Source organism: Perissodus microlepis, chromosome 2, assembly GCF_051167445.1.
Source record: "Perissodus microlepis isolate ML-2025 ecotype Zambia chromosome 2, ASM5116744v1, whole genome shotgun sequence".
Taxonomy (NCBI): Eukaryota; Metazoa; Chordata; class Actinopteri; order Cichliformes; family Cichlidae; genus Perissodus; species Perissodus microlepis.
Genome location: NC_140462.1, coordinates 10,728,522 through 10,742,597, shown reverse-complemented (window position 1 = coordinate 10,742,597; position 14,076 = coordinate 10,728,522). Strand labels below are relative to the sequence as shown.

At 38.3% G+C, this 14,076-nt stretch overlaps 1 protein-coding gene across 4 annotated transcripts in view; it reads left to right on the top strand.

Annotated features, from left to right (window-relative positions):
* Nucleotides 1-14,076, top strand: part of LOC146392324 (cell adhesion molecule CEACAM3-like) — an 82,695-nt gene that overhangs the window by 20,210 nt on the left and 48,409 nt on the right. For 2 of the 4 annotated variants that reach the window (XM_084945179.1, XM_084945171.1), the window contains exons 2-6: nucleotides 8,842-9,162; nucleotides 9,473-9,730; nucleotides 9,815-9,964; nucleotides 10,056-10,163; nucleotides 10,465-10,643. In XM_084945179.1, coding sequence (XP_084801305.1) covers nucleotides 8,842-9,162; nucleotides 9,473-9,730; nucleotides 9,815-9,964; nucleotides 10,056-10,163; nucleotides 10,465-10,643 — 1,016 coding nt within the window. Of the gene's footprint in view, nucleotides 1-6,871; nucleotides 6,921-8,841; nucleotides 9,163-9,472; nucleotides 9,731-9,814; nucleotides 9,965-10,055; nucleotides 10,164-10,464; nucleotides 10,644-14,076 lie in introns of those variants that run through there. The other 2 variants (XM_084945186.1, XM_084945163.1) reach the window with 2 other exon arrangements.

The following is a 14,076-nucleotide window of genomic DNA, read 5'->3' as shown; positions in this document are numbered from 1 at the left end:
TCCAGCCATTACGACTGCCTGGTTCTGTCAGACATGGGTGCTTTTTGACCAGAGCCTCTGCCACTTCTCCAATCTGAAGGCCAGTAGGGTAGGCTGTGTAGCTGTACATATAATCAGCTAATTTTTCCATTATATCTGACTTGACTGAAGTATTGTTCAGCACAGTGCCATTTTGAACAAAGACTTCATTGGCATTTTTCAGTACAGTCTCTGTTGCCACAGAGAAAAGTGGAATGACAATTTCATCTGGCCATGTAGTCTTCAGAGGACTTTGAAGAGGGGAGAGTATGACAGTGTTGTCTGAAGACAGAGATGATCCATCTGTTTGGTCCTCTGTGGTTTTATAGGTTGAAGAGCTTGAACTTTCATTCAGTGAACTTACATCTGAGGGATTTTCACACTGAGGAATCAATGTAAGCACTACTGATGGAATGACCACAGCTTTGACTGTACCCCTATCTTTGATTTGGTTGGGAGAATGAAGTGTAAAGAAATCTCCAAATGAGTCATCATAATAGTGCAATGTGAAATCCTCAACTAGCCCAAATGTCTCTCTCACTGTCTCATGCAACTCCTCAACAGTCCTGGGTATTCCTGAAGAGAGCACAAGCTTCTCACTCTGTTGTCCAAAAATTACTTTCAAGGCAACGGAGTCCATCTGCAGAATAAAAACCACAAGAAAAAAGAAAAAGAAAGGGGGTATCTGAGTCTTTCCCCTTACACTAACAAACAATGTGACGTTTTATTGACACCATTTTCTTGCCTTCAACACGATATGGTGTTAAGGGGTAAGTGTCACCAAGTACTCTGGGATGTATTAAGGTCATTTTCCCAGAAGGATCCAGAATAAATGCCCTAAAATGTTCATCATACCAGCTGTTGAGCAACTTCACAATGAAAAGAAATTCATTGCTTAAGACAACAATCTGTAAAATCTCCACAAAGTCAGGTAAGCCACAAGTAGATCCATGAGGCAAAACCATTCCTGAGGCATATTTAGTTCCATGATGAGTCAGAGAGTTGGTCAAATTCACATAGGCTTGTGTTGGATAAAGTTCCTTGAGACACTGCTGTATTTCTACATCAAGCAGTTCCAATGGAAGAGATGATACTTTAGTGACACACACTGATGGCTTCAATGCATTACCATCTGAATAGTATGCCATCATCATCTGGTGCTTTGAGGCAAGTGACAATAGTACATTTCTGAAGCTGTTTGTGTGTTTAACAACCTTCTTAAAGAAACTATGTTTAGCCTCAAAGCGCATAGTCCAGAGGCATACTAATGGACCAAATCCTCTGATCAAGTCAGGATAATGCTCCAAAAAATGGTGTTTTGGAGTTAGTTTTTGCTCTGGGAAAACCTTCAATAGCCTGTTGTGATGTTCAGATATAAGTGTGTCCAAGTAGCAAATACTTTCCTCTCTGTGAATAGGGGACACAACAAGTTCAGTTATATCTTTTAGAGTCATAAGAACTTGCCATGCTTCATCATTTTTGGGAATCTTTTCCCCAATAATAAAAGGTAATAGTCTCAATAACGTCCAATTTTCATGTGCGTTGCCACCAATGCTTTTGCGAGTGGAAAAATTTAGGGGGATGATTTGGGGGCGATCTGTTTTATCGGTCCATTTGTAAGGAAATTCTGTTATGAAGTTATTGAGTTCAGTTAAGGAAAAGTAACGTTTACGGATAAACACATGAAGGCATAATGCTAATTCTAGTGGAATTATGCCTTCAAAAAGGTCGTGCAAAAGATCTGGAGGATACCCTGTGACAAAATGGAAATATTTTAATTTCCCTGTTAATGGACAACCTTTCTTCACACCACAAAAATGAACCGAGGAGGAATTTTCCTTTATGGTTTGGACATGTAGATCATAGTTCTCTTTTGTTCTTGGTGGAAAAGCTCCTGAACGAACTTCTTTTTGCTGAAAGTGTCATGGTCCCTGTGCTTCCCCGGCCAGCCCAGTGTGGCCACAAGTGTTTGTTGTTTTTCCCTCGCTCTCTCTCTCCTACCTGTCTGCCTGGGCGGAGCTCTGATTGGGCTCCTGCCCTTGGCCCACGCACCTGCAGCTGATCTCGAGCGATTTGCAGTTCTCTGGCTCTTCTTAAGGCTGGGGCTCTGAGCTATTCGTTGCTGGAATATTGAGTACTCTCGTTTACCTGGATCAGCCCTTTTGTGACCCCTGGACCCCGTGAGTGAGTGTGAGCTGCTTGTGTGGAGACTGTTTGGACGAGGAGCAGAGCGAGTGCGAAGAATCACATCACCACGCTGTATAAATAAAAAGATAGTATGGTGACACTAGATGACAGACCATGAACTCATCAATATATTTACCGAACTGAAAAATTCTCAAAATTTAGATTTGGCATTTGTATGACTAAAATAACCCACCACAAAACCAGTATAAATATTTAGGTGGTATCACCATCCACTACTCAGCTTGTATAAAACAATATCATATCATTCCAAAATTTAACACATCAAGTCCTCTGAGTAAAATTACCTGCTTTACTTTGTAGTTGATGCAGATTTTTTTCTCCTGGTGGTGAAGATGGTGCTGAAAAAATACAAATCAAAACTTTATCATTACAAAACATGTCACTGAGTAATCTGCCATAACATCAATCTCTTATAAGAAATTTTAGCTTGGATTGAAATAAACATTTATTTATGTAAATTGGGAGTAACTATACTGGAAATGATGGTACTTTTGGCTTGACCCAAAGGACCAAAGCTTTTTTTTTTTCATTATTTTCTGGGATCTGAAAGGAAGTAGGACCCCGAGTCTAAATTTACTTAAGGCCCCATAGTACTTTGGACCGGCCCTGGATGAGGTAATCTGCTGACCCGGGCGGTCCTCTCAGCGTTCTCTCAAAAACTGGCCCTGTTCGGGACAAAGCTGAAAGCAGCGTCTTATATGCTCTGAAAGACCCCACAAAGAACAAGAAGGCTAAGCAGCATGGTTGCTGCTATGAACTGTTCCGCGGGCAGGTCTTCTTAGTTACCAAAGCCATTGATGACGTCTGTTCATCTCCTCCTGAACAACCTGACAGAGTGAGTCAGGCCGCGTGACTACCGCAGCTCCCGCACCGCGACTCAACAGGGCCATTTTCTAGAAATGTCTGAGCACACCTGCTTTCACGTGGTTCCTAAAATGCCCCCGATTAAACGGTCAGGTCGCTGGTACCGGGACATTCCGGTCAAATTACCTGGAACGCAGATAGCGACTCAGAACGTAAAAGGATAAAAGGGCGCGGTTTCCTGCCGCCTTGACTGGAAGACGGGTTGAAAACTTAAATTAACGTGCACAAACACGCTGCGAAAAGTGAGCCACCATGACAAACGCTTTCTTCATAGTGATGGGTCGTTCGCGAACGAAATGGCTCTTAGAGCCGACTCTTTGAAGTGAACGACGCGAGCCGTGAGGTTTTTTTTTTTCTTTCTCTCACCCTCTCTCTCGCCCTTTTTTCCGCTAAACTCCGAACACGCGAACTCCTGTACTTTGCGCTGGGCAGAGGGGGGGAGGGGCGTTAGTTACACTCGCAGTAGCACAGGAACAGCCAGAGAGAAAAAGAGCAAGGGACAACAATGTCACATTAGAAAGGTATAGTAATCATCCACTATTTTCAGTTGCAGATGATAAAGGATTCAGAAATCATGCAGGCCCATATGACAGAGAATGTGCATCTTCTTTTTGTTTTAATATTTTAATTTATATTTAATTGTGTTGTGGTTTGCACTGTTTTGTGTTGTTTCACGTTAAATTTGTTTAAAAGGAAAAAGCTGAAAATTTAAATAGTTAAAAGTTTAAAATGTAAATAGTTGTTTTTTGTATTATATGATTTATTTATTACATTTTATGTGGAGTGAATAAATAAAGTATATTTATGGTGGCCCTTAGAGACAAAGCATGTACAAACTCCAAAACGTGTAAAAACTCCAAAACGCGTAAAAACTCAGACGCACTTACAAACCCCGAAGCATGTACAAACTCCAAAACACGTAAAAACTCAGAAGCACGTACAAAAGACAACAGAAGTGCTCCAGGTTGCTAGGGCGCAGTGTTGAGCTTTTGTTACCTAGTGGCTACACAAGCCAGGAAGTATCAACAACCGGATTTGGTGTGTGGTGGTAACAGGTAAATGAACTTTTTTTTTTAAATTATTTGAATAAATATGAGTGCTTGTCTATAAATACACAAACAATACACACATGCTTTCAATTGTGTAATTTAAGTGATCTGGGTAGCTCTGTTTTGGAAGTTCAGTTAACGCTAGAAATGTGTTTTGGAGTTTGTACGTGCTTTTTGGAGTTTGTATATGCTTTAGAGTTTGTACGTGCTTTATCTCTAGGGGCCATATATAAACATATATAAATAAAACCACTTTTTTTACATTAGTAATTCCTTTTCTGCATAATTTTATATTATTGTTAATGATAAATTAATTAAAGCAACAAAACAACCTGAAGAGCCGGTTCGGAGCCGAAAGAGCCGGCTCTTTTTAGTGAGCCGAGCCGAAAGAGCCGGATCTCTAAAAAGAGCCGGAAATCCCATCACTATTTCTTCAGAACATGTTATAAAAGAACGGTGTGGATAAAGACAGCTAATGTAAGAATTGGTCACTTACCTGAAAACGTTACCAAGTCTGCAGTGGATGTGTGTCTGTCTCGTTCAACGTGCAGAAAATCTCCCATGAGGCCATGCTCCTCGCGCGCGGTACATGCCAAAGGTCATTAGTCTTACTCAAAGTTTTAAGTTAGTATTGGGGGACAAAATTATATTGATTTTGAACCATTAATAATTAAAGTTAAAGACAATGATAAGTATGAATACCAGTGTCTCAGTTATTTTGAGTACTTTCTATGAGATATATTGAGTAGATTTAAATAATGCACCCTGTGTTTCAAATACAGAATTATTTCTTTTAAATAAACTTGAACAAAAGAGCTCAGTTCAACTCAAAAACTGGTGTTGAAAATTTAAGCATTCTTTTCAGTATTTTCAACTCAAGATAACACTTTTGTGATTTTCAAAGATTTAATCAAGGTCATCTAACTTAGAATTATAATGATATTTACTAAGCCCCTGAATAATTTTTTAGGGTGTACTGGTGGTGGTCAGAGGGCCCGGTGGCGCCGGTGTCCGGCAGCCTCGCCTCTGTCAGTGCGCCCCAGGGTGGCTGTGGCTACAATGTAGCTTGCCATCACCAGTGTGTGAATGTGTGCGTGAATGGGTGGATGACTGGATGTGTAAAGCGCTTTGGGGTCCTTAGGGACTGAGTAAAGCGCTATACAAATACAGGCCATTTACTCTCCTGCTTTGGAAAAACACTCTTCCACAATGTACTAATGAGGCAGGAATACATAAACACAGGAAAGAAAAAACATATACCTTATTTGACATTATGGGATCAAAACGATTGTAGCCTGGAGAAAGTTTCCTTTTTTTTTCTTGGTGGTTCCATTGTGTAATATGTGATCATGAGCCAAACATGTAAACAGCAGCAAAGAGAGTCTCCTCTCCTCCTCTCAGAATGAACATGAGTCAGAAGACTTTTTTCTTAAATGTAAAATGTATTTTTTTTTTAAATAAATTAACGAGATCTGATCACTTACAGGAATCATGGTCAGTTATGTTGTCCATGTTGTTTGCATTTGAGTAGAATAGAGGAGTTTGTGTGAAATCTGTCTGCTTATTTGATTAGTGAGAGGCTAAATAGTGATGAAACATTCACAGAGAGTTGGGGAATAGCTGCAATCATAGAACTGCAAGACGGTGAGAGACGTAGTCTTAAGTCTCCACAGCTGATTGCTCCTTTTTTACATGAATGGCCTCTTTGACTCCCTCCTGAAACCAGTGTTTCTAAGAGTACATCTTTCACCATCTGTAATGATAGACCTGACACACTGGTATGTTTGAATGCTTGGGGAGTGTTTATTAAGGCACCACAAACATATGGCTGGACGTTTCTGTACACAGTTCATCAACTTCCCAGTCAGTCGTCAGTGCATGCTCCTCCCTCAGGTCTCCCGGTTCACTGTATATAAAGAGAGAAACCTCATTAGTTAAATAACCGCCACTTGTCCCTCCAGCCTCCTTGGCACTGCCCCCTTGAGCTCACTGCCCCACTCCTCCCCTGCAGCTGAGCCAGGGACCACACCTCTGCCACACCATCTTACAATGCTGTGATGATTGCAGCAGTTCCCGATTCTCCGTGAATAGTACTCATGGCAGTTGATCAGTGCTCATGATACTGGGCGTTTGGCTTAGGCAATGGGGGTAATTTCGGTCATTATGTAACTGTACTATTTATAAGGTAGGAAACATTTAGTCAGCTGAGAATGAAGAAGTCACTTGGATGAGCGATGAGATGGTTCTTTCATTGGAAATTAATTTTGGCAACAATAACAACCACTCAAACCATCAATCCTAAAAAAACAATCCTTAATTCTTTTTTTATGTTCAAAGCTGTTCAAAAGTGTCTGCTTCCCTCGTGGATGTAAATATGATGTATTAGATACTAAAACAAATTAAAAACTAAATTAAAATAAGATATAACAAGAATTCACTTTAGATGAGATATAAACATGAATGCTGTTAAACTGCACTAAACTAAACTTTATTAGTCTACTGCCATCATGGGAAGGATAGTGTTATTTTGTTACAGATGTTGAAAATAGTCCAATGACAGTATGAGTAATGATAAAAAAAAAAGTCTGTGGAACCTGTGTGAGGTTCCTTTTATTTCTGCTAAGTAATGAATATGTTAATTTTGCTTCTGTTTTTAATGTGATGAGCTTTTTAAAAGAGGCTGATCAGGAGTCTTTTCTGACTATTAACTGCTGTCTGCACGTCACCAAACAATGAAAGCAGTGGTTGGATTTATGGTGATTCTACTGGGGATGTCTCATGGTAAGCTGTTCTGGGTTTTTCATGTGGCATTTTATTAAAAATGATAACTAATAACATGTTATTTATCACCAATGTGTTTTGAAGCAATATGATTTTTTAAAATCAGTACATAAAGTTGGACATTGTCCTTAGGGGTGTTAAAGGACCTGTACTAATACTTGAAAAAAAGGCAAGAGAATTGTGCTTGTATTTCTTTTATTTTCTTCTTTTCTTTTAGCTACATCTTCAATTTGCGAACATTTAAACAGAGCTTTAGTTTGTTTGTTTTTTTGTTTTTTTTTTGCCTTTTTACCTATTTAAGTATCAATGACTCTGGAAAAAAGGGAGAGTAGCAACTTTGCTCACTATAATGGTCTTCCATAGACATGATTTCAGTGTTGTTGTTTTAACTGTCAACAGATTTTCCAGTGGAGGATCTGTTTAACTGTTTTTCTTAGTTATTAACATAGTTGTAATGCTGGAAACATTATTGTGGTAACTTTGGGAGTAGGGGTGGGCGGTATAAACTGTATACGGTAGAAATGATATAAATTATAGAGATTTTGACTATACCACTCTACCGCGATAGTGCATGTTGATGGTGTCATCAAGCTGCGCCTGTTTTGGTCGAAAGCATTGCAGCAGCTGCAAACAACATCATCTGCAAATTATGCCTGGCGACAGCAATAGCAAAGAGACTAAGCACTTTTGAAATATGGGGAAAGGCAAAAACTGCGCTCCACTTCCGTACCATTGATTCATTGATGTTGAATTCTCTTGCAGCTGCTCTATCCCCATGTTGTTGCAGTATGACTAACCTCGTATTGTGGATGGATTATCTGAGTTGTTCTCCTAACTGAAGTTTGGTCCGTTTATAACATCCTGCCATGCAATTGCATTTGTCCCTAACCACCAGAAACCCTCACGTTAACTTTTATCAAGTGGAAAAAGGTTAGCGTTCATCCTTCAGCTTCACTGTGCTAATGTTATGCTAACGTAGCTGTTTTGCTAGTGATCACGTAGCACAACATTATATACCAGCTAGTCCGACTTCAGTAACCCTACAAAAGTCCCTGCTGTACGTTTTAATTTTTTCAGAAATTTCTCAGTCAGAACATGCTATATCATGTTTAGGTGGAAACTAGTGAGCTAATTTCCTGCTAACTTCTAACTCCGTTGAATTTAATAAATCTGTTTTCATGGATGCCTGAATGTTAAACTTAATTGTTACACTTGGTAAAGCAGCAACGCTAATGATTTTATTAAAGATGAAAGAATTTAGACAGTTTTTAAATCTCAGTGATGCCACAGTGTTCCTTTGACTTTGGGACCTGAAGAAGACGGAGTTTTGGACGCAGATTACTCCGCAAGGCTCCTGACTATGGCAGCCTAATGCTTCGGCAAGCCATCAAGCAGTGTGCCTTCATAGCTTACCAAAGTCGTACTAAAACATTTTTGACAGATTTCTGCTCACCGTGTGCTACATAAAATCGGTTCGAGGTCAGTAAGCACAACCAGAATTCATACATAAGGCACACAGTTGATTTTTGAGAAAATTAAAGGATTTTAAGTGTGCCTTACAGTGTGTAAAATACGTTATACAGAAGAAAAGAATATATCAGATATATATAGTTACCGCATATGCTTCAAATTATACCGTGATATGGATTTTAGGCCATATCGCCCAGCCCTATTTGGGAGTATATTATTGATTAAATGTGTGTGCTCTTGAGGCTCTATTACCTGCACCTACTCAGAGTGAAATAATCAGAGCTCGTGTACTCATGGCAGTAGTGTTATTAAAAAGAATTTGATAAACGTTATCATTTTATACAAAGCTAATCAAAACACTGGATTCACAATTTGGTATTAAGTAATAAATAACATGTTAACATGAAACACTGAAAAAGAAAAAACTTTTTTAATGTTTCAAAATTTGCAGGTGTGGAAACTTACTGTGATGGCAGACAGGATGGAGCTCAGTGTTATGGAGCTTTGGGAGGAACTGTGGACATCCAGCTGATGGACAGCACCTCAGAAATACCTAGAATCCAACTGTTAAAGAATTCATTAGTAATACTATTTGTCAGAAATAATAACGTTATTTCTAATACCATAGTACATAGATCTAGCTTTTTCCCCAGTAATGGAACATTTAGGATCAATAACCTGAGCATTACAGACAGTGGTAAATATACCCTTCAAACCTTTGATTCAGATGGAAGATCATCAGGTGTGCTGACTTTACAGTTGCTTTTTCAAGGTAAATGTTGTGTTAATAAGTAATTAATTAAATTAATTAATAACCAATTTAAAATTGTTTTCGTAATGTATATATCTTACATAATTTCAGATACATATAGTTTGTGCATTCCCTGTTCTTTATTAGGACAGTATAAGCAATGATGTCTAGACTTAACACTTGTTTATTCAAAGTTGAAGGTTACTATTGGGAAATGACACTAATTAGTAGATAGAAACTTAACAATGTTTTGGTAATCTATATATCTCCTTTTTTTATTAGAGAGATTTTAAAATCTAAAACTAAACTCATCTGTGTGTGTTTCTCTCAGCTCCTGTGTCCTCTGTCCTGCTGGTCTCTGAGTGTCTGTCCCAGGGAGAGATGAGGGTGTCCTGCTCCTCTGAGGGAGGGGACAGTCCTCAGTACAGCTGGACTCTGGATGGACGCACACTGACAGATACTGAGCTGTTTTCTGTAAATATTAAGACTAACATCATCACTCCGAAACAGCACGTCTCAGGAAGTCTTGTCTGCTCAGTAAAAAACCATGTTAGTAAAGTCTCCAATGAAAAGAGGATATCTACCTGTGGTGAGGGAAAAAGGTGATAGTTACAACTTTGATAATTATATCACTTTTTACATTTTTGATAAATTATTTGTTTTTTGCTCATAGGCTTCATTTTCATCAACTGCACCTCAATCAATGGGACACAGGTGTCAGAGTGGGTGTATGAAGCCAATAACACCCTGTGCATTGAACCAACAAGTGAACCCACCACAACCACACAAACTGCAGTGGGTAAGAGGAATGACCCATGGTACAGTGGAAACTGAAAAAAACAGCTAGATCCATTGATGTTATTTTCTCCTTTCTTCATTTCATGTTTATTGACTTAATTCTTTCTATGAAATAGGACATTTGCCACTGATCAGTGGTGTTCTCTCAACACTTATAATTTTCTTAGTTGTGGTTGTAGCAGCAATCTGTGCCCAACGGAAAAAGCAAAACAGCAAAACAAAAGGTACAAAACTTCTTTTCCCTTACTCACTTTTCTTAAATTGCTTTTTTACTCTTTTTATAAATATACTTAATTAATGCAGTCTCAACAACAGTTTATTTATATCTCTGTTATATGTCACTTAAATATTGTTAAGCAGCCACAGTTAACACAGTAACTGTAAAAAGCAAAAAGTTAAACAGCTTAACAAAATCCAACATAATGTCTAAAGCTCGCAAATGAAGTTTAATAGAAAGTGCAACTATTCCTCTAATTATTCGTTGATTATTTTTAAAGCAAGCGTTTCTTCTTCTTCTGACTACAGAGGAAGAAAATGATCAGGAAGAAATCTTTGCTGATCTCAGGGTCGTGAAACAGCAGGCGAAACAACTGGAGAAAAGAGCAGAGCTAGAGTTCTGCCGAGTCAAGTACTCAAAACGTCCTTGGCAGACTGAACCAACGGGAGATGATTGTTTGTATGCTAACGTTCATAAATTCAGGTGATTTAAGTGGTCAGTTCTTCCACACAGACTGCATCACTGAAGATCCATGGAGAGAAGAGCTGATGTTAAAATGTCTAAAGGTCTTTAATTTAATGTGATTTCCCATCAGAAAAATGTAAAAAGCTAATACTGACTGATTTATTTTACTTTCATCTGCATTATACCAGAGGACTACACATGTATTCTTTTATGATCTCTTGATTTAAAGATAGTATGTTATATAAACACTGTGAGTGTTTTCTGCTTTTGTACTCTGCAGACATGATGATAGACCATTTTTATGTGGGAGTTTTTCTTTTTTCATGTGAACTTGTCTAGTTTTTGACTTGCTCTCCACTGGTTTCTGTGCACAAGAGGAGACAGGTAAGTTTCTTCACAAGATGACAAGAAGCACAACAAACCAGCACAAGACCCGGAGTTACGCTGACTGAAGTTCCTCAATGATCCAGCGGTGACTGAGTAACTCAGGTAGTGACTCTTAAGACGCTTTAATAAGGAGACCTGATGCTATCTTTTGAGGTGGCATATTTTTGAACTATATACATAAAACAAAAGCCTATTGAAACAAATTATGATAGTCCAAAAAAGGGGAAAAAGGTGTATCTGGTCAACAAATCAGTCTGAAGCAGTATTATTATTTATTCCCACGAGATGGTGCTATTATGCAGTATTCTATTACTGTTTTAACTGTCTTTTAGTTACTTAGAAGAGGTCTTCAAGATTTGTACGATTAAAATTTTAAAGATGAACTGTAACTATTTTAATTATATTTTTGTATATATTCTCACAAAACCTCAGTTTTTAAACATGAAAGCAATCATTTTAGTACACAGTGTTTGTAAATAGTTATTGGTCAACATCTGGAGTGACCTATTCCTATTTGACAGAGATTGAAATTCTGAGATCAATTTCATATGTATATTTACTTAAAGTTAAAATACACTTAACATACAGTTACGGCAGAAGAACTGTTTAAATAATATCTAACTAATTTTAATCAGTTTAATTAGCTCCATCACTGTTTTATTAATAATCAAATATGATGGAAGATGTATCATTTTTACCATTTGTATTTATTTAATCTATTTAGATTTTGGAAAAGCACTCAGTTATCTACAATGTAAGTTTATTTTAAATGCAGTTTTCAGACACTATCAGTGTAATTCAAACACTGTTTATTGGAATATATTATTTATTTTGGGTGTCAACTACAACTACGGTATATGTGAAAAGATTTGACGTAAACAACAACTTGTCATAATTATGGGGGTAAGTTAACTGAAACAGAGTGTCAGAATTGTTCATTTTATCACAGGAGGCATCTCTGCATTTTGTAGAAAGGCTACAACCATTTAAAATGGCTCTATTTTATGATAGTGTATTAGAGCCACATTAAGAAAAAATATTACTGATCACTTCAAGAATAATGTCCAAATTTTGAGATTAAAGTCGAAAATCTAGTTCCAGTCTAAATTTGGAGAGTACAGTTGTTTTAAGACAAACCGCTAGACTACCTATACTCACTGAGTCAGTGAAACCATACCTTTTTAAATCTACAAAAGGCATTTTTGTCACGGCGGTGGAACGGACTCAGGCGCAGACTGAGAAAGCACGGTTCAAACAACTTTTTATTAATCACACTGGTGCGCTATATACACATGAAGGGGGGGGTAACACCAGGGTCCCGGGGGTCAACAGGCTGGGGAAACACACGTCTTCGCACTTGCTCCGCTCCTCGTCCAAACAATCTCTACACAAGCAGCTCACTTTCACTCACGGGGTCCAGGGGTCACAAAAAGGGCAGATCCAGATAAACCTATTTACAGAGACGAGGGTTAGTCGAAGGCAAGCACGGGAACAACAGAATCGCAATGGAGCCAGGCAATACTAATGAGAGTTACTCAATATTCCAACGACGAGTAGCTCAGAGCCCCTGCCTTAAGCAGAGCCAGAGATCAACTGCAAATCACTGGAGATCAGCTGCAGGTGTGTAGGCCAAGGGCGGGAGCCCAATCTGAGCTCCGCCCAGGCAGACAGGTAAGAGAGAGAGAGAGCAAAACAATAGTGATGGGTCATTCGCGAACGAAATGGCTCTTAGAGCCGGCTCTTTGACGTGAACGACGCGAGCCGGCTCCTTATCGCGAGCCGTCACGTGGGTTTTTTTTTTTTTTTTCCTTTCTCTCAGCCTCTCTCTCGCACTTCACTCCACACGCGAGCCGTGTGCTTTACGCTGGGAAGAGGGGGGAGGGGCGGTAGTTACACTCAGCACAGGAACAGAGCCAGAGGGAGAGAGAGAGAGCCAGGGACAACAACGTCACATTAGAAAGGTATAGTAATCATCCACAACTATTTTCAGTTGCAGATGATAAAGGATTCAGAAAGTTTATTCATGCAGGTCCATATGACAGAGAATATGCATGTTCTTTTTCTTTTCATATTTTAATTTATATTTAATTGTGTTGTGGTTTGCAGTGTTTTGTGTTGTTTCACTTTAAATTTGTAAAAGGAAAAAGCTGAAAATTTAATTAGTTAAAAGTTGAAATGTGAATAGTTGATTTTTGTATTATATGATTTATTTATTACATTTTATGTGGAGTGAATAAATAAAAGTATATTTACGGTGGCCCCTAGAGACAAAGCACGTACAAACTTCAAAGCACGTACAAACTTCAAATCACGTACGAACTCTGAAGCACATAAAAACTCCGAAGCACATAAAAACTCAAAACACGTACAAAAGACAACAGAAGTGCTCCAGGATGCTGGGCGCAGTGTTGAGCTTTTGTTACCTAGTGGCTACACAAGCCAGCAAGTACCAACGACCGGATTTGGTGTGTGGTAGTAACAGGTAAATGAACATTGTTTTTAAATTATTTGAATATATATGAGTGCCTGTGTATAAATACACAAACAATACACATATGCTTTCATGCTTTCAATTGTGTAATTTAAGTGATCTAGTAGCTCTGCTTTGGAAGTTCAGTTCATGCTAGAAATGTGTTTTGGAGTTTGTACGTGTTTTGTCTCTAGGGGCCACCGCATATATTTATATATAAACATATATAAATAAAACCACTTTTTTTACGTTAGTAATTCCTTTTGTGCATAATTTTATATTGTTGTTAATAATAAATTAATTAAAGCAACAAAACAACCTGAAGAGCCGGTTCGGAGCCGAAAGAGCCGGCTCTTTTTAGTGAGCCGAACCGAAAGAGCCGGATCTCTAAAAAGAGCCGGAAATCCCATCACTACAAAACAACAGCTGTGTCAACAACTATAATTGATTATAACATATATTTTTCTTTAGTATCTATATATATATATATATATATATATATATATATATATATATATATATAGATAGATAGATAGATACAAGTTGAACAAGCCACAGCCACAAGGAGCAATACCCACCATGAAGAAGGAGACTAGAG